Source organism: Seriola dumerili, unplaced genomic scaffold (genome assembly GCF_002260705.1).
Source record: "Seriola dumerili isolate Sdu_G_001 unplaced genomic scaffold, Sdu_1.0 BDQW01001387.1, whole genome shotgun sequence".
NCBI classification, from domain to species: Eukaryota; Metazoa; Chordata; class Actinopteri; order Carangiformes; family Carangidae; genus Seriola; species Seriola dumerili.
Genome location: NW_019175642.1, coordinates 645,841 through 668,383, shown reverse-complemented (window position 1 = coordinate 668,383; position 22,543 = coordinate 645,841). Strand labels below are relative to the sequence as shown.

Here is a 22,543-nt window from a genome sequence, read left to right as displayed (position 1 = left end):
ACCTCTGTGGATAATTCAGCACCTGGTAAAAACCTGACAATGAAATAATCCAAAGCGGTAGAAGCTGACGGTAATGGCTGTGAAGACAACAGCTCCCATGATTCCGCGCTGTTTCTTGACCCCAACCAGCAAAAGTTATATACTGTGCATTTAAATCCTTAATTTCAAACATTTTAACTTCTGTTTGCACCTATTTTAATTGATTATTCATTAATTGTATTTATATGTTTGTTTTAATTCTTGTTCTTGTATCTGTATCGTTTTGTATCTGCTCGACATCATTGGATAAAGAGACATATAAAGTTCCATGTTGACCTTTGGGCAAGTTTCTCATGGAAATTCACTTTAACTAGCCACTGCTGATATAATCTGCTTCTGGCAATATTTGTCACTGATGAAAAAGACACTCAGCACCAGTGAAAGGATGAAAAGTCTGCTAAGCTGAATGTTTTGTACACTGTTCACTGCTAATAAAAAAAAAAAAAGACTGAGGAGAAATACAACATTTGATTTTTTAAACTTTGGACCTCAGTGAGTATTTTGCGAATCGGCAACTGGCTTTCAGAAACAGCTTCTGGGGGATGGTACTGACCCAAAGTCCGTGAGGTGACGATCTCGCTGAAGGGTCCTGTGCCCATTTTATTCTGCGACAGGATGCTGAACTGGTATTCGGTGGCAGGAGACAGGCCTGTCACCTGCAGCCTGGTGCCAGAGGACAGGGGCACAGGCACAGAGAACCAGTCCTGCTTGGCATCATTATCACTCACTGAAAGCTTCTTCACCCTGCAGAGGGAGAGAGACCGAGAGAAAAAGAAAGTGAGAACAAAAGAGCGGCGCGGAATTCTGGGAGTCTGGTTTTATGAAACATGACAGAAAAGTAGGTTTCATTAATCATTCATACTCATCATCATCTCCAGATCTTGTGGCAGAGACACTGATGTGTCCCTGCTATTGCAACTCCAATTATGGTGATTTTCAAGCTCCTATCCAAGCTGAGGTTCTATACATCTATTTTATACAGAGCATTACATTATGATGGCTTCAGGTCAACAGAAAAGGTACACTCTTTATGAGAAGACAAAATATTACATGGTGCAGCTAATTGTTAGGTGCTTCTCTTTTGCACACTCTGAAATTTGAATTAAGCATAAATACTGTATGTTATTGTGGCGCATAAAGCAGGTCATTTTTATAAAGCAAAAGACAAGAGCAGACTTCACTTCCTAAGAATAAAAAATAAGAAATGTGTGGGTGTTTTTCTATTTTGGTCTGTAGCAATTGATTTTTCAACTATATGTTGTGAACACTTGCCCATAGAGCTTTCACAGCTGTAAAACAAAAAGCCTGATTGTTAAAAATTTAATTTGTGGAAAGACACAATGTTCTAAGGAGACCTATCTGCTATGGTTATTAGCCTGCAGTTGAAAAACATTCACTCTACATCCTGTTAGAGTTGACACAGCGCAGAAAAAGCAAAAGTGTTTGCAGTGTTTTTTTGTTGTTTTTTTTTGTTTCTCACAACAGAGAGAGTGTGTTCACTTCTTAATCTTCGGCCGTAACGTGTCAGGCTGTCAGAGCGACGAGTAGCTGAGACTTTAGAAGGTTTGTTTATACAGTTATTCTGATCTATTTTCATGTTTTTTTGATGTAATTTATATTTATTTTCCATGCTGCTCCTTTGCTGCAGCGATGACCCAGTTCCCTCTCAGGGATTAAGAAAGCTCATATCATATTCATCTGATGTAGCACTCGCAGGTTACAATGTGATTAAGACGAGCATTAGGAGAAGGTTCCTGTATGTCATCACCATGCCATTCTTTGACATCAAAAAAACATGATAATCTAAATATAGTTTTTTTTATTCGATTTAGAATTTTGAATCCTAGCTCTTTTTTTTTTTTTTTTTTTTTTTAAACTTAATTGAACTAAAATAACCTCATGTCCATGCATTATAACTGTGATACTGTGCTCATGTTTTGAAAAGAGAATACAAGTCTAACAGTAGTTCTCTGGTTAGTTGTTATCCAGCTGGCTGTAGTTTTACATTCCTTTTATTCTGTCCATCACTCTCTTTTAAATTCATCACAGGCTTATCTAAAACACTGTGTTCTCTAAGCCAATCTATTGTAAAAGCCCTGATTCACAACAAAACAAATGTCTTACGTTCTGTTTTGCCAGTAACCTCCTATTGAACTAGCGCGGCCACTGCATTATAAAGCTATGCTCTGCAGCAGCGTTTTTTATTGTAGCTGCCAAGAAGTGATAACAGATAAATGAATTCCTCATCCTGGAGATCAATAGAGTAATACCAGCGTTGTCGATGGCTGCCATGGTTACAGCCCGAGAAGAAAGTGGGAGGCTTTACACCCACCAAACTGAAAATGTCTGTGCTGATCCTCCATCAAAGCCTGCCTCCCAGGATAAGTTGGCCTGCTTCACCCCTGGAGAGACGGACAGAGAGGTAGCCGCATGGGGACTGGTTCCTGTAATGGAGGGAACGGAGAGGAGTTGATGGAAATCAGCCAGCACTTCAACTACCTGATACCACTAAAGTTTAGAGGCCATCTCTAGATGTGCCACATTTATCCGTCGGAGGCGGAGTGGAGGCACAGGCATCCGTCCTGTGCTGGCTGTAATAGGGGTTTAAAGAAAACAATACAAACAAAATAAAAATGTAGACTGCTCACGTAATAGCGGAACACACTTTTTACATTACGGCATTCTCAGATAGCTCACTCACCCAGGACAAAGACTTGTGTGATGGCCTTCGCCGAGGCTACACGGTTAGCGGCGCTGCACTCCCACGCCCCCTGGTGGTCCTTGGTGAGCGGCTGCAGCAGCAGAGAGCCGTTGGGTTCTACGGAGTAAGAGATGCGACGAGCCAAGTCGACCTACCAGACACACGGAGACCGCAGAGGGAACAAAACTCTCATCATCTCTTTCAATACACAGTCCATACAAAATAATCAAAGTTTTTAAATTGCCAGTATAATGGATCTCTTATCCATCAAGTTCAATTAACTGTCCACATCTAATAATCTAACTGAGAACAGCTCCAACGACCAATTACATCAACCCAGAAGTTTAACCAGCCAATCAGTTCACAACTGGCTATAGTGGGATCAATTAGGAAAGCATGATTCATTTATGGATTAAAAAGGTTTCTCATTACAGTTCAATAATCATTATCAGTATCTGACAGTGTAATGACAGTGATATAAATTTTACACAGTGCAGTCAGAAAGTATTGGGACAGTGTCTTGTTTTTGACTCTGTGCTGACTGGGGTACATTCACACTTAACGCACATTTTCGATTTTTACCCTCGCTCGTTATACAATCAGTTAATCTGGTCCATAGAACGTGCATGTGCTTGTGTGAGAGAGTGCATTTTCTACTTGGTAAAGGAAGGCCATTCAAGCTAAGACTGTTTGCTTTTTAAAGTATCGACTTGTAGCAGTAAGTGCTCACCAAAACCTATGTGGAGGAGCAAACATCCCTGCGCTGACCTCCATGCAAAGATTACACTTCTGAACACACTCATCAGCACGCTGGAGTCTCGCCAGATGTGATCTGATTTAGTTGTGACCTCCGCCCAACTGCGCAAGTTGTGCACAGAGGACGTAGCAGCACAAACAGAATTTTCCTTCAAAGAGTAACTACACCCAGGCTGAACGAGTGTTGTTCGCCGTTGCTGTGATTGAAAGTTTCAGGTTCGGGCGGGCAGGGGAATATAATGGTGATAATAATGACAGGGATTGGATTCAACTCTTGAATAAATGAGCGAAGTGAGACCTGAACCTCGCTCCTTTGGAAATCTAAACAAAGCTTTCGCCAACTGCCACACACCTACGTGCTACCGCTCTGCTAGCTACCACGACCCACTACCTAATAGCTAAGTGCAGTGGCCTTGGAAAACTTGGAAAATGTATTCTTTATTCTGCTTTAAGGAAGTCAAGGGTGGATGAATTCTGCAGAAACGATCGCCCATAAAATTTATAAAATGTATCTAGTTACATCTGGATTACACCATATGCTTTAGTATTTAGACATTTCTATAGGCATTTGTTCTTGTACCTACTGCATGTTAACGCGCACGCTTGTGTTGTATACTGTAGCCATTACATGCACAGGAGATTTCCAAATTAGCTTGTTGTACAATAAGCTTCAACAGAAACATAAACACATCGAATAACCTGTACTGGGTTATTTACCTTGCTCCATGTCACTTTAATTGTCGAGTCCTCGTTTCCTTGACAGGGAATGAGCAGGGTCCTTCCAGCCTCCTGTGTGTACTGCTTCTCTGGAGTGACGCTGAATGTTGGGGGGTCCTGTGAATTGCCAAAACAATATAGCTGAATCAAGGAGATTGCAGCAATGCCAACAATGGATTTTAAGACTGGATTACTGCCGCTTTGGACAAGATTATCTTAATAACAAAAGGATTAGCCACACAATTAACTCCCAAATAGTGCTGCCATTGTAGTGAGTCTGAGTTGACTCCCATTAATGCCAGAGGGCTCACACGTCAGAGTGAAAAGGTCAATAAAATGTCGTTTCCGCTAAGTTTTTAATTCGCTGTGACAGATGCAGCGGTGGTTAATTAAAATACACAGGGGTGTAGAGAGACATTTTAGCTGAACTGGGTGGACAGATTCAGCGGCAGTTTCTGAGCTGCCGTGGCACGACTGACCAACAATTTGTCGTTAACAATGCAGGAAATGTAGTCTGCCTTACAACAGGTATTTTAAATGACTTCATGTTACGTGTGGTATCGCTCCGCTGAGTGACCCGGGTGGCCTGGAGGTCTCACTAACCTGCAGAATCACGCTGGTTGGGCCAGATGAACCCATGCTGCCGTAGCTGTTGTATGGAGTACACGTGTATACGCCCGCGGCATCGTCATTGACTGTGGCCATGAATAATGAACCCTCCGGTGTCAAGGTCCATCCTGGATACTGAGAGAAAAGCACAATGCTCACACACACAGGCTGACAGTTAGAGATGAAGGGAAGTAGCACAGCCCGGAAAGATACATAGCATTAATGGCAAAAAAAAAAAAAAAAAAAAGTGTGCAGAGAGCTTTAAGAGCGAAAAGGCAGGAATCTGTAACCACTCCAAGACCACGTATGAGCTCCTCAGCTGTGTTTGAAGGATTTACAGAAATAATGTTTCTGATATCTGCCTTCGACAGTCCTGCAGTGATTAAGTACTTAAGTCCCCACTGGGCAGATTATTTCCAAACTTCTTTAAAAAAAGGTGCATTATTTGTTAATGTTGTCACAGTTTCTAGAAGATGATTTCCAAAAATGACATGTAATAGAAAGAAAACACAAGAAAAGCCTTTTGTCGATATCCTCCTCATCATCTCCGAGGTGAATCCATACACACACACACACACACACACACACACACACACACACACACACACACACGTGACAGAAATGCTCTGCAGTGCGTTCAACATCACTTTCTGAAGCATTTGCATTAAAAGCAGGTAAATTTTCAAGTCATTTTTTCCCCATTAAGGCAGAGAGAAAGGCTTGTGTGGCGCTTTGACTGCGCGAAAGGTTCCCACTCTGTTTAATGAAGTCAAAACTGCTATTATCCTCCCTAGAATGAGGCTGTGAGAAAGTATTACTGTGGGTATAAGAGCTAGTGACATCCAGGGTGAAATTGGAATAATTGGCAGAATAACAGCCTGACAACGCCTGTGTGCCACACTATAGGGATCTATCACATTTCCTGCGGTGCTTCTCATCCACCATCATGTCCATCGCTCAGACCAAAGTGTTCAGAAGGGGGTCGGCACAGCATGTGGGAGGGGGGCGGGGGGGGGGGGCGTTGTTCAGTGGAGCTTTTGCAGTCAAAACAGAGGAAATGTTTTTATTGGAAGCTACCATCGTGGACTCTGCTTATGCAATTCCAATCTGAAAACACGAGGGAGGACAAAGGTAAAAAAAAAGAAAAAAAAGATGGGATGTCCCACTCCCTGCTCCTCATCTATAATGGTTCCTGCACCCATCACTCAGACGCCAGAGGTGAGCCATTGATTGAAGCGAAAGTGGGAAAAAAACGGAAAAAAGGGAGAGTGAAGGGGGCAACTAGGAGTTCCTTGGGGAATGCTTCCAAAGCTTTTAAGGTTGGACACATCATCCCTGTCCATTAAGATACATGTGACTGAATGGCATCACAACTGAAAACCTGGAAGGATATTTCCATCCGTGGACACATGAAAAAAAAAAAAAAAAAAAAAAAAGAGTATCATAGCTTCTACCTCATGTTCACAGTGTAATAGCAAGAAAATTGTTGCTCTGCTGCACTGTAGCAAGTTGAGAGGGTTGATTGTAAAAAAAAAAAAAAAAAAAAAAAAAAAAAAAACTTTCGCATCACAAGCTGCTAATGGCAGCTGTTTTAAAGGTGCCTGTAGTCAGCAGCGGCATAAGACATATCTCTGCTACAAGAAAATGAACAGAGGCCGCCAGGTTGCCTGTGATGTTTGCAGCATCAGGAATCAATAAATAGAGTTGTGGGACATAAATTTGAGTTTGGGCACAGAACAAAGGTCTGACAGCAGCTGTTGCTCCCTGTGGAGATTATTCTTTTTATTACCAAGAACAGGTCAAGTGGCGCTCCATCCTTCATCCAATCCACACCGAGCAGTGGAGGTTGAGCTACCGCTGGGCAGGTAATCACGCCATCCATACCTGTGGGAAGGAACGTCTCCTGAGGCATTTGCAGAGCCTTTGCTGGGTCTGAGCGGAGGAAAGAAATTAAAGTAATTTACTTTGCAGCAACTAGAATTTCTTACTGTTTCAATACAATAGGAAATTACACGTACTAGGGGCAGAGAAACCTACATGATGATCCATAACCTCTGTTTCAACAGATTGCTTTTGTTGCACTGTTTCCTGTGTGACTGCGTTTTTACTACAAGTGCGGCTCCTTGTATTTACAGCTGACTGAACGTGTCTGAGGGGTTTTTTACAGGTCTACAAGCAACAGTAAAATATTCAGAGGAAAAGTCTACATTGCCAACTGTTACTGATTTTACAATAAATAAATCAAAGTTATGACTGTTTTCTGACGCCACTAAAGGATTGTTTACATCTGTAAACGGGCTTATATTTTCACTTATGAGTGGTTAATAAACTCAGAAATGTTTGCTTGTAAGTCTTCAGTTAAATATGTAAATATAACCGTCAAATACATTTGGTTTCGACATTGTCATTTCTGTCATATTTTACACTTTTCCAGTGTTTTATTTGAAGTGTTGATCCATAAGAAGATATATTTGTGGTTTTAAGAACCAAAAACCATCTCAGTGCAGTTTTACATCTCCTCTCTCAGGCTTCTCTCTGGAGCTCTAGTGACAACATGTCTGTTAGCTGACTGTTTTCTGAATGGTTGAATAAAAATATAGCAGATTTCAGGTAAACACTCAGAGAAACCAAATCCTGCAAGGTTAGATGGTGGGTCGAAATGGGCCGGGCTTGGGGCACGGCTGAGAGCGGTGACTGCTTTATTGTGACATCACAAAGTTACAGAAGTCCTGACAGCTCGTTTCATGGCTCAGTTTCTGAATACAGGCTGTGTGCATTTCTCTGTGGACTGAGCACTTTGATACTTTCACAGTATTAATATAGAACCAAGACCTGCTTTATGATCAAAAAGACATGGAAATGCCTTTTTATACGATATGGGACCTTTAAAGTTGGCTCATCAATTATACTTTTTAAGGATGTTTAAAAAATTCAGTTTCAAGGGAACTATGGTTAATATGTCACATCACTTGTGGTAAATGTGCTGACTTTCACTGGCACAATTCAGTCTGTTACTGTGAGTTTAGCTGAAACCAGTGTATGAGAGAAAATAGATCAAATCTGCATCTGCAATTTCTGGCCACTGCTTCCAATCTCTTTCTTTAATTTATAAATTCTGGCTCCATCGAAAAGCGCTGGATATTGTTGGAGATGACTCCCACCCAGCATCTGTCCCCTTTGATGAAATGTTTATATTTCAATATTTCATTGGATAATACTTGGCTGAATAATGTTTCATAAATAACAGCTTGGTGCTGAAAAGACAAAAACATTGTTTAAAAAATGAGTTGACTGTTAAACTCTAATGTGTTGAAATTCTGAATGAGAATATAAGAAAGAAAAAATAAATATATGTGATGTCCCTGGAGGACTCACATACTCTGCATTAACTTCAGACTACACACAGATATACGTACGCATCACTGTGAGGTTGGCTGAGGCGGTGGGCGGGGTCAGCAGGCCATTGGTTGGCATGCAGGTGTAGTTCCCAGAATCCTCTGGGATGAGACTGGAGATGAGCAGAGTTCCATCTACCATGATCTTCACTCGCTTTTTCAAAGACCTTGAGGGAAACACACGGGAATTATTGAACAGGTAAAGAAACAAACCAGCTACTTCAGAATAGCAGCGAGAGGTAATTCAGCTCTTCCACTGGAGTTGAGTCAAACAGGTTCTCAAAGAGTGTAGGAGTTTTTTGTTTTTTTTTTTTCCTGTGAGAGGATAGAGCAGATGGAGCTTTAGGAAATTTCATTTCATTTCAGCTGGAGTGGGAAGAGAAGTGCCCACTCATATACATTCTTACATTTACAGAGACAGCAGAGGGAGAAGCTATGGAACAGGCTGCACCTCACAAGCAGGTTACATATGCACGCTGGTGATGTATGTCCTCGTGGGAGGATTCAAAGTCACACATTCGTGCTAATTACCAAGGAGGTCAGATGATTCATGTACTGTAAGCGACCTGGATGTTTCTCATCACTACTTTGTTTTCCTCCCTTTGCACTGACATCGATGTCACTGTGTGCCTGAAAGCTGCTGTTATTTAAGCTCCATTTAACAACATTTTTTACATTAACAATCAATCAAACGGCTAATGTGAAGAGGGGGCTGCTCGCAGTGACAAACTCACGAAGAATTATCACCAACTCTGCAACTCTACTGAGCTTTTTAGCCTGTTCTGGCTCATTGATTTGGTTTTATGACACTTTTACTGTACAGTTCAGTATCAGCACTCTCATCAACTCTGATTCCATCTGTTGTTTTCACCAAACAAGTTCTGATAAACCCACTGTGCACTACCTGCTCAGCATCAAACGACAGACAAATGAGCAACAAGACGGTGGAGTAAGTGGAACATCTGGCAGCTGAAGAGCCAGATGTTTTTCTAAGTAGTTGCTGGAGACCAAACTAGAGCTAAAAGGAGATGGACCAACAGTTTAAAAATCCAAAGATATTTAATTTATAATGAACAAAATCGGAAAACCCTCAGATATGAAAGGCAGGAAATGGAGAAGGTTTGGCATTTGTGCTTAATACATGAAAAAATGTTGACAATTTTCTGACTAAGTGATTAAGTGATTAATCTTTTCAGCAATAAACACATTCATCATAGCAACTGAGCTAACAGCACAGGTGGGACAAAGTCATTATTTGGTTTGTAAGTAGAGAGATTGAGTCATTATGTGCGTCATCCTCACACAAATTTAATAAACTAAATTTAAAACAGAGTTACTTGGTGTAGTAAGTTTAATTCTTATATTTATAAGTTTTAGAACATTTAAAAGCAAAATGATCAGGTTACTCTGGGACTAAGCTCGGGGGTAAATAGCATTTTATCAAACCTGAATCTAGTATTGAATACATTTGCCTCCAATTTTCAACATTTAAAGTTGTAACAAAAAATAACTGAAACTCAAATTTCATTGAGCTGTATAGTCCTACCTTTTGTTGGCTGAAAAGAGAGAAACACTACAGATTTGAAATCATTTGTCACAACTATGGGTAAAAACTGAACTATGAAAACTCCGCAGCATATAATATGAAACTCTCCTTCAATATGCATCTGACTCACCGAAATAAAAGCTGTAGCCTGAATTTGCACACCTTATTTTTTTACAAGCTGATTGCTCTAAATACTGGAGCTCCTGGTTCATAGTTATTACGCTGATCAGCTTAAAACACTGAGATTCTGTGAGAGATTCTGAAAACTGAAACTGACACAAAAAGCTGCTGGATAGTTTCACCAAAGAAGACTGTTGGTCTTGTTGAAGTGCAAAAACACACCATCTACACACGTTATAGACTGATGCTTTTTGTGCCCACAAATTATATAAGGCTGAGTAGAGACAGTGGCTTATAGCGCATTAATTAGACAACAGTCAAAAGTTGCAGAGTGGGTAGGTAAATTAGGTTAATTAATTTGCCATTTATGCTGACGAAAGATAAAGTTTAGGTTTCTGTTCTGATGTATGAATGTGAATCGAGTCCACACCTCTGGTTATCATTTTCCAAAAATAAATGCTACAAGAACCAACCAAACTCAAAATAAGGCCAAAAAACTCAGGCTACATTCAAGGGTAAATGGAAAAAAACTAATGGAGGAAAACTTGGTTTCTCAAAGAACACCTCACTATTTTTAAGGAATAATTACAAAAGAGCTTATTCCCCAAAATTAGTAACAGATAATCAGAATAATCCTCATGTGCTCTACTCAGCTGTTAACAGCATTATATATCAGCTCCAAAAAGCCTCTCTAAAACTTTTTTCCTCATCAAAATCAGGTTGAGTATTAACCTGAGTGTAACTGTGATGAATAATGATATGTGTGATAGAGAAATGTTCAGGAGGAGAAGTAATGCAAATTAAGCCCTCCACCTGCTCAACTGACCCTATCCCAGCCACCGTATTTTTTTTTTTTTTTTTAAAGAGTGTTGAATTGTCTGCTGGATGATGTGCCAGCAATCAGGAACCATTCCCCACTCACTCAGATCTTCTCCCTGGCTCTGAACACGCCTATTGTGAAACCTCTCACACAGAAAAGCTCATTCAGTGCTTCACAGTTTCAGGCCAATTTCATTTTTTTTTTTTTTTCTTTTAAAGAGACATGAGTGAAGCCTTTTTTTTCCTCTCCTTCATTACCTCCCCCAGGCAGTGAGATGTTTTCACTTGTACGTTTGTTAGTTTGTTAGTTTGTTTGTCAGCAGGATTACGCAAGAAGTACTGAACCGATTTGCACCAAACTTGGAGGAGGGATGGGGCCTGCCCCGGGAAGAACCCATTCACCCATTTTGGTGATGATCCAATTAAAGGTGCAGATCCAGGGGTATTTTTAACACTTTCCTTAAAGGTCCCATATTTTATACTTTTCCGGTGTTTGATTTGAAGAGTTGATATAGTTGTGGTTTTAAGAACCAAAAACCATCTCAATGTAGTTTTACGTCTCTCTGGAGCTGTAGTAACAGGTCGGCGAGCCAATCATTAGAGAGGTTCAGAGACTCTCCTCTGATTGGCTGACTGTTTTCTAAATGATCAAATAAAAAAGCATTAATATATAGATTTCAGGTAAACTCAGAGAGGGTGTGGGTGGGCTGGGCTCGGGGAGTGGCTGAGAGCGGTAGCTGTTTTGTTGTGATATCACACAGTTACAGAAGTCCTGACAGCTTGTTTTAAGTGTCTAAATACAGGCTTTGTGCATAATTTGTCTGCGGACTGAGTGCTTCAATACTTTCACCATATTAAAACAGAACCCAGACCTACTTTATAATCAAAAAAGACATGGAAATCTCACTTTATACAATATGTGACCTTTCACATTGCGAGGCATTGTTCAACACTTTGGTCAGTTTCTCAAGAGATAATTTATGGATCATGATATAAAAAAAGTCTGTCATATTTACAGTGTGGGGATTTATTATTTTTGTACAATCTGGCGCAGTTCGAGATAATAATCTGGATCTGACAGGCGTGTAGGATTGCTTGGCCTTGGCCGAGGTATGCGCTCTACTACATGCCATTCTAGTTTTATATGTGTTCATTAAGTCTGCATAACTGTCAAGCACGCCTGATATATTACCTTTATAAAGTTACTGTGTCTAAAGCGTTGGGAAACAATCACCTACTTGCAGCATCCAGCAGACAAAGGGATAATTAGCATTAGTATTCATTTGGAGTCGTATGTCTGTCTACTTGATGAATAGAAGTCCAATAGTTACTCTCCTTTTATCAGTGGTTTTGCCTCCACTAACTCCTAAGAAAAATCTCTGGCACTTTCACTACTTTCTTCATCAGCTAGTAGCTAACTTTGTCTGACATTTGGTGTTGAGCTGTAGTACCCAGTGGAAATGGGGCTGATGAGAGCCCTGAGGCTGAATTGTACAGTTAATGTACCATAGAACCATAATAATGAACTAAAACAGCTCTGTAGCGCTGCAGAGGTCTGTCATAATTATGTGTGCATTTTGTGTAACCCTTTTCACATTACAAATAGTCAGCTATTTAATTGTTAATAAAAAATATTTTAACGACCACTCCTTTACGGGCCATAAAAAGTAACTTAAAGGTGCTCTGCGGAGTTTTTGAGTACAAATAAAGCTATGGAGAAATGATTTATTTTGTGTGTATCACACAAAAGGACACACAAACACACAGGTAACACAAAACACATTCTCCTATTCCGCTGATAACTGATAGCTGAAAACTGACCTCTCCTTGTTGCACCACACACCTCACTTAAAACACTCTGGATGGCTTCCATTTGGCTTATCTGGCTTGTCGCTCCATGTATTCATTTGTTTTAAAATATGGTTATATGTTCTACTAAGTTACAATTATTTATTCATTCAAAAATTCACAGTGTAGGTTGTAAAAAGTATGTGAACCCCTCGGCTAATGACATTAGTAAAACTGGAGTCCGGAGTTATCAAACCTGGAGTCCACCCAATGAAGCCAGATTGGAGGTGCGGGTTAGTTCGACTTGTAAAGAGACGCTCAAACATTTTGAGTTTGCTGTTCACAGGAAGCATCTGCTGATGCGAACCATGCCTCGCAAAAGAGATCTCAGGAGACTCACAATTAAGAATTGCTGATTTGCATAAAGCTGGAAGGGTTACAAAGTCATCTCAGAGTTTACATATTCATCAGTCGACTGTTAGAAAGACTGTCTATAAATGGAGACGGTTTAATATTCTCCCCAGAGGTGGGTGCCAGACAGAGAGGAATCCAAAGGCACAATGCAGATGCTCAGTGAGGTAAAAAAAGAACCCCTGAGCCAAAGGCTTAAAAGGAATCACCGGAGCTTGTTGACTTCTCTGCTCATGAGTCAACCATACGCAAGTCATGGTGCATGGTTGCATGGAGCATGGTGTCCATCACAGGACACTATGGAGGAAGCTGTTTCTCTCCAAAAAAAAAAAAAAAAAAAAAAAAAACATCACAGCACGCCTGAAGTTTGCCAAAGAGCAGCTTGACCCTCCACAGCACCACTGGCAAAATGTTTTGTGGACTGATGAAACTAAGGTTGAATAGTTCAGGAAGAACATGCAGCAGTATGTGTGGTGTAGGCAGGGAACTGCACACCAACACGAAAACGTCATCGCAAAGCTGACGTAGGGTAGGAGGGAGCTCTGCTGCCTCTGGGCCTGGACAGCTTGACATCAGAGAGGAAAATGAATTCCCAAGTTTAACAAGGTGTGCTAGGGTGGCTGTCCACCTGCTGAAGCTCGGCAGGACTTGGGTGACGCAGCGGGACAAAGAGAAATCTACTACAGAATGACTTCAAACACAGAAAATCCGCCCTTTTGGAGCGGTCCAGTCAGAGTCCAGACTTAATCCAGTAGAGATGCTGTGGAATGACCCGAACAGAGCCGCTCACACCAGACATCCTGACTATATGTCTGAGCTGAAGCAGTTCCCTAATAGAACATTGTGCAGGTCTGATCAGCAGCTACTGTAAGAGCTTGTTTGAGGTTATTGCTGCCAAAGGAGGTTCAACCAGTTATTAAATCCAAGGGCTCACTTACTTTTTCCACCAGCACTGAATGTTTAAATGTCTGTACTCAATAAGGAACAAAAGATTTTAATTGTTTTTCTGTGTATCATTGTGTTGGTCTACACTTGTGACTTGGATGAAGATCACATCACATTTTATGAAAAATGAATGCAGAAAACAACTGGTCATTCTGAGGGTTTCACTGACTTTATCTTGCCACTGTACATCTCTACCTCCTCCCAGCAGGGACGCGAGCAGGAGGTGCGAGAATGGATGGACGGATGGATGGATGCTGCATCCAGAAAACGGTACAACCTCGCTCCCTCTAGCGTCATTCTAAAGAGATACCGACAGCATCTCAACTATGAAATCTGTACAATATGTAAAAGTAACAAAAGAAAAACACCTGACACTTGATGAGATGCTGCTCCAACACTTAATACAGATCTATGCTGCATCAGGGCATCATAGAATGTGACGGATAGAAATAAACCAAATAGACAATTACATTTCGTTCGACACTGAAAGAACAGAGCAGATGTGAGGGAGAGATAAAGACAGCAATAAATACTCTGAATAAAATCTGTAGCTTGTAAAAGGCCACATACACAGTGAGTCTGACATCCTTCTGACGCTCAGGTTCATATTATTGCACTAATAATGATAACCGTGACTGTGCGGCAGACTGTATCAGAATACAGCTGTATGTTTATTCTGAATAAACCAAGATCAACTTGGAATGAAAACTAAGAAAAGAAGAAGAAAAGCCTCTTGGCTTATGAAGAACAAATAAACAAACCTGGAAAAGATGATTTTGTGATTCACTTAGTTTTTCCAATCATGTTTATTTTATGAATAACATGAATAACAGTGGAGCCGCTGCTGGTTCCTACAGCCCAGCTGTTGCTTTTACTTTCCCATCAGATCAGCTCACCAATAAGTAGATTCTGACCGAGGGGGTGTTGATGTGTGGTAAAAAAAAAAAAAATACATTCATGTAAATCCTTTTTTTGACCTCCTTGTCTCCTCGCTCCTCCCTCCTCACTCCTCACTCCTCTACCACACATTTAAGGTATTGAAACATCCTCAATAATAATGACAACGTCACAATTCGGAGAACGGAGTGAGGAAATGAGGAAGCACCTTCTGGGTGCACCTCTATATAATTACATTGAGGAGGTAACTACGACCACTGGAGGTCAGCAAAAACAAGGTGTTAAGCTGGTGTTGGGTTACTCTATGATGGCCAATATACTGTATATACTGTACACTGTGAGACAAGATGCATTTGTAAATTGTAAGAGAGAGTGGACTATGTTGTAAATCTGAACTGATACTAATAGAGTGCTGCAGGAATGAGTCCTTAGTTAGCGTCTTAGGACTTCTGGTTGCCTCATCCCAAAGTCAATGTATTAGGGTTAGGGTTAGGTGCCTGAAATAAGGTCTGTGGTTGACACAAGCTCAAGACGTTTTCACATTTTATTCTACAACATAAAATACGCAGTTGTAATTTCTTTAAGCTTTTACATCTCTTAATAAAAGGCCGGTTGCTAACAAGTGGTTAAATGAGACTACAGAGGTTGTCGTGGACGTTAAACGTCATCATGCCGAACCTGAAAACCGATCGAGTCACCGCTCCACCTTTACAGCCTCGTTGTGTTTGTACTCGCGCTTTTGCAAACTATTACTAACTTGGTGAGAGGAAAGGATTTTGTAAAAGAGGTTAGAGCTAAATCAAAATACTAGTTGGAAGTTTGGCGGTGGTGACATTGAAGTCATGTGACCGTGGTTTATTGGTCATTTATAACCTAACATTAGTTTTTCACGTCTGGCGATTGTATTTAGGCTTTAAAAATCATAAAAGTGGTGTTTATTTGTGAAGATTATGTATATATCTCGTGCTGAACAAAGTATCATAAACCTTTGTTTGTCACAGAGCTTACTTTCTGCAACCAATGGAAAAATCTTACTGCATTTTTGCAGTGGGAACCAGGGTCATGCTAACATCTGGGTTGGCCTACAAAATACATCATTCCTACGGCACTCTTTATCAATTACTTTTATTTTTATTTTTATTTTGTTTCTAGAAATTATTATATGTTCATATTAGATATCAATATAAAATTACACATTTCAAGATAGTAGCCCATCGGGATACACCAGGGCTCCACTCTGGCACCTGTCATTTCCATGCTACCACTGGGACAACACATGAAGTTTTGCATAAGTTCAACCGGGAAGACTGTCTTTATGTCTCATTCATTCACAATTACTCTCCCTGCTTCTTCTGATCAGCTGACTATGGGCGTTTGTGGTAAAACAAATCATATTTCGCCACAATGTCATCAGTCAATGATGTTGTTGCTGTCAAACTTTAATCTGTTCTCCTCTCTTCTGCTTTCAGCTGTCATTTCAGTGCATATTTGCTGCCTCCCACTTCCACCCACATTCACCTCCAGTCTTCACATCAAGTACCTTAAATCAGAGTCGACTCCTCATCACACCCAGATCTTCCCTTTTCAAATGCGATGACATCACCAAAGACTCTCACATCTCTGATCAGATCAGATTAATGTGCTTCCATGGTTGTGTATTTTTAAATCTTTCATAACAGGCGATGCACAGCTGTACACTTCCATATGATACGAAGTTGTTGTTCATATCAACTTATTTTTACAGTGCTTCCCGGCAAGTGAACAAACATAACACTTTGGTGCAAAGCATTGCAACAAAAAAATCCAAAAAAGGAGAAGCTGTGGTTTAGCTTAGAATCCCTGGCAGAAAATGTCAAGCCCTAAGCAAATAACCTTGGTCTGTCTCTTTTGAGCTGATTTGAATTTCACAACAGAAGCTGAAAAAAACCCACCTTTTATCATATCAAGAGTATTGCAGAAGTGCAGCATAAAGCATTGTGTCGTAAGGCTTGGTAGCTGCAAAGCTCCTTTTGTTCTGGTCTAAACTTGTCACTCTTGGCTTGTTAAAACACTGTGAGCAGCCAAAGTTCAGAAGCATTTATATTGTAAATCATTTATTCATTTTGATGAATATTGTTCTGTCCCTTTAACACCTACATACTGTGGCAACCAAAGCAGGAATCACCACAGACACTCCCTGAGGTGAGACACACCGCTCTGTCTTTGTGAAAAACATAAACATATCGAGTGGTGTGTTTTTCCCGACGGAGACTTCCTGGGCACCGCTGTAGCACTATCCAGATTTTTCCAGTCACTAGCTAAGTGTTGTTATTTTAGTTCAAGCTAACGTTAACTGGCAAACTCACAGCTGAGAAAATATCATGCATGGAGGGACTTCCAACATTACAGCATGAGTGTGAAGAGTTTAAGAAGTAAGTGGCAGCAGCTGACTTGCTTTTACCTGAGGGGCTGGCGTTTTCAGAGCGTGATAAATTAGTGAGCAACAATAACATATTAAATTGATGGTTTCGACTCAAATTACTGGAAATTTCATGAGTGCATTATGTGTTCTCATGTTGTTTCTCCGTCTAATACAGAGCTGGCCCTCGGTCACCAGCACTGTGACAAGTTTAATCCGGAACACAGCAGCACATGCGCGAGACCTGAGGCAAAGCACTAAGCAGGCACTGCTTGTGTTTCTAAAGTCGCTCCACTTACTCCAGGTCAGTTTGCAGAAAATTCAACATTTGTCATCAAATCATTCAGCGCACTCTGCACACGAGCACATGTCTGACAGGCTTTTAAAAAAAATGTCGCTTCTAGATTTGTTTGGTCCTCCGGGCCTGGCTTTCATGTGCAGTGGCTCCATGGCCCAGAACCAGAACCTGAATCAGAAAAACTTTATTGATCCCCGCAGGGAAACTGCCTCATTAACTAAGACCTATGAGGAGGCAGGTTTTAGTTTAGTGTCTGTGGATATAAAGAAGCACATTTTGTCTCATCTACAGACTGCCATAAGACTTCAGGTGAAACTCATTTTCATTGTCAAACAAAATGTTGAGATCTTTTATTTATCTTTGTACTCACATAGTTAATCTGACTGATCTCTCTGAATGTCTAATTGTTCTGCTCACATTTCAATTATTATGTTGCTTCTCTTTTTTTTCCAATTTTGTTTTTTTTTTGTCTCTTGGCGAAGCACTGTGTTTTTAACTTTCCATAAAAAGTTAAGATTTGAATGAGATGTAACAACCATTCTTCTTCTCCTATAGTTAGATTTAAAAACCACAGGTAACACTTCACAAACATCTACGTGTAATAAATGATTGCACTCACTCTATGTGATAGACGTTCTCTCCACCTCTCTGCCAGATGTAGGTCATGTTGGGGGGGTCGGCCACAGCCTGGCACTGGAGAAATGCATGCTGGGACATGTTGAGAGAGGTGCTTTTGGGCGGGACGACAATGACAGGTGGACCTAGTGAGAGGCAGGTCACAAAATATATTAAATTAAGTCAAAAAAAAGATGATTATTTTCATTATGAATGAATCTGTTGATTATTTTTTCAACAGATTTTGTTTTTTCGATTGATCGTCTAATCGTTAAGTCTAAAGATCTTGAGTCATGTTATTCTGAAACACTTTGGCAGTTCTCAAAACATGACGAGCAAAAGCTCAAAGATGGTTTCAGTCATTCTAGGACAAGGTACTTTTTGTTACACGGATGTTTGTTCAAGGGTTCATTTTTCTGATAAGTTTGGTTTGAAATGAGTTATTTGACAGTATAAAATGGGAGTGTAACATCATGACTGCCAGCTGTGACTGACTCACAACTGGGTCATGGGAGTGTTCGGGCGGGACCTCGAGACCATGGCTCCACTTCCTGATCACTGCTACACTGCAGATTCTGGCTCCAAATGATGTCACAAGGGGAAGATGGCAGCGTCCGTATCCAGGATATTTTGGCTTCATTTTTGTACAGTGGGATGAAGTGGAGACACGTCATCCATCTTTATATACAGTCATTGCTCAGGACTAGGGCTGAAAGATATGGATTTTTTCCTTTCATTTTCACTGAATAAAATATAAAAATGAAGATAATGTCATTTTTATTGAGTCTTGTACCAACAAAGCACTCGCTCAAATCTGGAGAATATGATTTATAGACCAGGGCATCTCTGTAGGACCACAGTGCTTCAGGTATGCCATGTTGTGACACATTTTACCTAAAATTGCAACTCTTGCAATTTGGATATCGCACTTGGCCATATTGCGATTTCGATAATATTTCAATTTACTACTGAAAACATTTAACCCATGTAGGGCTGCTACAAATAATTATTTTAATTATACATTAACCTGATGTTTAGTTTAGAGTCAGCTACATGAAGATTACACAGACTGTGGGAAAGGAACAGGATTATGCGGATTAATGTTATAACGTTATCTTTGTATTGTTTGTTAAATTTAATGAAAATAATAAAGAAATAGGAAAAATGGGAAAATAACAAAAAAAAACACAAAAATTAAAATTACAGCAAAAACAAAAGTAATGACAAATATCAAATACAACATAAGCACCATTTACATTGTAGTAAGTACGCTCTGCACCTCGCTAGCTATCCAAACACCCCTTCTGCCCATAGCATTTTAATCCAATTTTTTCGAAGAGTAAAACACATATAAAAATACACAAAGTCACCGAAAGAAATCTATGTGTATGTGTGTAATATGTAATATGTTTGAAACGTACGTGCAAAATCCTGCATGTGAGGATTTACACATGAAGCAAGTTGATAAAGTCGCTGAAGAGTTTTGGTGAAGAAGACAAAGTCAATGCATGACTGGATCAAGCAACAGGAAATGCATTGCAGATTTGAGAATCATCATGATTTTGACAATTAACTCCCAAAGCGAGTTAAAAAAGCTCTCAAACATAACCTCTTCGAAGAAAACAGGAGACACCACAATATCCCTGAGAACCTTATACCAACGTAATCATGGTGCTACCATGTCACATTTATCACTTCCCTCCGCCGTGCCAACCGCCGACACGTGTGTTTTTTGCAAAGAGCTAATAAAGGAGGATTGACACACCACATGTCTCATGTATAAATAACCACATGATCTCTGCAGCTGTCATTACTGATAATCTGAAATGCCCGATGTATATATGCACGAGTGACAGTTTAGGGGTTACTTAAGGCGTTTAGACTGACTTCATCCAGATCAGCTATTAGTGTACTATAATCCATCCATGTGGCAACGATGGGGGAAAACGCAGCCAAAAGCTCAGATAACGTGACTTACACTGAAAAGTATTAGGGCAGTGTGTGCTCATGATGATTATTGTTCAAAATGTGACCAGTGTAAGTTTGAGATTCTAAAGTGAAGTGAAACCTCCAGGAGACATTAAGGCAAAACTAAAATATTTCCCCCATGCACCACGCTCCAGAAGAGTCCTGGCTCTCTGGAGAAAATCAGCAGTAGGAGTACGAGTAGGAGTACAGGAAGTAGTCAGAAATATATAATCCAGTGGCGTGTCGGTGTAATCCAATGATACACAGGAGCATATTTGCATATTCTACATGTGTTTGTCCTTAAACTGGACAGCACATTTAAATCCGTAACCTGAGGACTTCTGTGAACCTGTCGAGGGTCTATTGTACTGTAAATCTCTTATGATATATTTTTGACCAGGTACCTCAAGAAACATTTTCATTCAAGAGGAAAATTCTTTGAATTTTATGACCAAACAGAGAAATCTGTCTACAGGAGCCTAACAAGCTCAGGAAACTGTCACATCCCTGAAATGCAGCCTTAAAAATTTAGCAAAAGATGAAACTTTATCACGATAAAGCGAAAAGGCATAAGAAGCATCGACGTTCGCAGGTCCAGCCCGCCACCCACCCCACCCCCCACCCCAAAAAAAATCCCACATGATATCTCGTCTCATATCATGATATGTGTTTTATCTTCACAGGGGAAAGAGCGCAAGTTTAATTCGGTTTGAGTTTCTCTTACAACTCTGTCATATGATGCAAGAGGGAGAAACAGAAATGTAAATTACGGTGGCTCCCAGCCAGTCAGGAACACAGACATCACAGAGACTGAAGGAACTGGCAGGCAGGCAGGCAGACAGACAGACAGACAGACAGACAGACAGAAAGACAGACAGACAGACAGACAGACAGGCTGCCATGCAACAACTGACCTTTGATCTTCACTTTTGTCACGCGAGTCACGTTTCCCTCAGAGTTGGAGGCGTGGCAGGTGTACTGACCTGCTGACTGCATGCTCACTGCTCGCAGAGATAAGGTTCCCTCCTGGTAAATTTGATGTGACAGATAGAGTGAGAGACGGACACATGAGAACGACACATGTAGATACGTATACATCCATATGTATCATATATACTGCATTCAGAAAGTGTTCAGACACCCCTTTAGTTTTATTTTTTTACATTTTGTTATGTTGCAGCCTCACGATAAAATAACATAAAAGAAATTTGTCCTTCATCGATCTACACTCAATAACCCACGATGACAAAGAAAAAACATGGCTTGGCCTGCTTGCTCTGATATGCATCCTCAGCCGTGAGACACACGGGTGTGTATCTTTCCAAATCGTGTCCTGTTAATTGAATTTACCACAGGTGGTGGGCTCCACTCAAGGTGTAGAAACATCTCAAAGATGATCAACAGAAACGGGAGCTAAACTCTAAGTGTCATAGCAGTGTCTGAATACTTATGTCAAGGTGATATTTCAGTTTTTCCCTTTTAATACCTTTGCAAAAAATTCTAAAATTCTGTTTTCACTTTGTCATTAAAGGATATTGGGTGTAGATTAATGAGGGAAAAACAATATCATTTTAGCACGTGAAAGACAACATGTGAAAAAGTGAAGGAGTCTGAACACTTTCTAAATACAACGTACATACATAGACTATAGATAGATATCCAGAAAGCAACAGATACACACACCTACATGTAACAGATGGGATACTGTACTTTTCACTCCACTATCTGACAGCTAATTAGATTTAGTCTGAGAGCAAACTAGATGTATGCTACTTTCTCTTGGTTTTGCTTTCAAGCTTTAGAAAATCTAGCCAGCGATGGGAGACTTTAGCCAATCACAGGTCTTTCCAGGGAGAGAGAGTTTTCCTATCGGCTGTTCTACAAATGCAGATGCATGTGCACGTCCCTTTGGGCGAACATGTGTCGGTATCAGTGAAGTGTTTTTCAGAGATGGAGAGAAGTTGATGTACCTCTCCTGGGCAGCTAACACGCTGTAACATCTAAATGTGTTGTAGCGGTTGGTTGTGTATGTACATTGAATGCAAAAATATAAACACAACGCTTTTGTTTTTCCTCCCATTTTTCATGAAATTGAACATGTGAAGTTGAAATTAAAGATCCAAGACTTTTTCTAACCACACACAAAAAAAGCGTCTATCTCTCAAATCTTCCTTCCTTGTTTAAAATATGTGTCAGTGAGCATTTCGCCTTTGCCAAGACAATCCGTCCACCTGACAGGTGTGGCATATCGAGATGCTGATTACACACGATCACTGCACTGGTGTGTCCGGGGCTGGTCACAATAAAAGGCCACTTTAAAATGTGCAGTATTTTGGAAAGAAAAAGACATTTATTAGGTACCACTCCTCTTCAGTGGCTGTGCAAAGTTAAAGGATATTGGCAGGAAGCGGAGCACGCTGTCGTACACACAGATCCACAGCATGCCCGAACACGCAATGTCTAGTGACAACGCAGGCCACGCAAGAACTGGTATGTTTTAAGCTTCCAGCAAATGTGTACA

At 40.4% G+C, this 22,543-nt stretch overlaps 1 protein-coding gene across 1 annotated transcript in view; it reads right to left on the bottom strand.

Moving 5' to 3' along the window:
• LOC111238493 (protein turtle homolog A-like) overlaps window positions 1-22,543 on the bottom strand; it is a gene marked incomplete at its 5' end in the record, with an annotated part of 47,991 nt that overhangs the window by 14,158 nt on the left and 11,290 nt on the right. Inside the window, 9 exons of the mRNA XM_022768036.1 lie at window positions 593-783; window positions 2,372-2,483; window positions 2,741-2,891; window positions 4,214-4,330; window positions 4,817-4,957; window positions 6,612-6,754; window positions 8,239-8,384; window positions 18,059-18,200; window positions 20,937-21,045. Of these exons, the coding sequence (XP_022623757.1) occupies window positions 593-783; window positions 2,372-2,483; window positions 2,741-2,891; window positions 4,214-4,330; window positions 4,817-4,957; window positions 6,612-6,754; window positions 8,239-8,384; window positions 18,059-18,200; window positions 20,937-21,045 (1,252 nt within the window). The remainder of the gene's footprint in view (window positions 1-592; window positions 784-2,371; window positions 2,484-2,740; window positions 2,892-4,213; window positions 4,331-4,816; window positions 4,958-6,611; window positions 6,755-8,238; window positions 8,385-18,058; window positions 18,201-20,936; window positions 21,046-22,543) is intronic.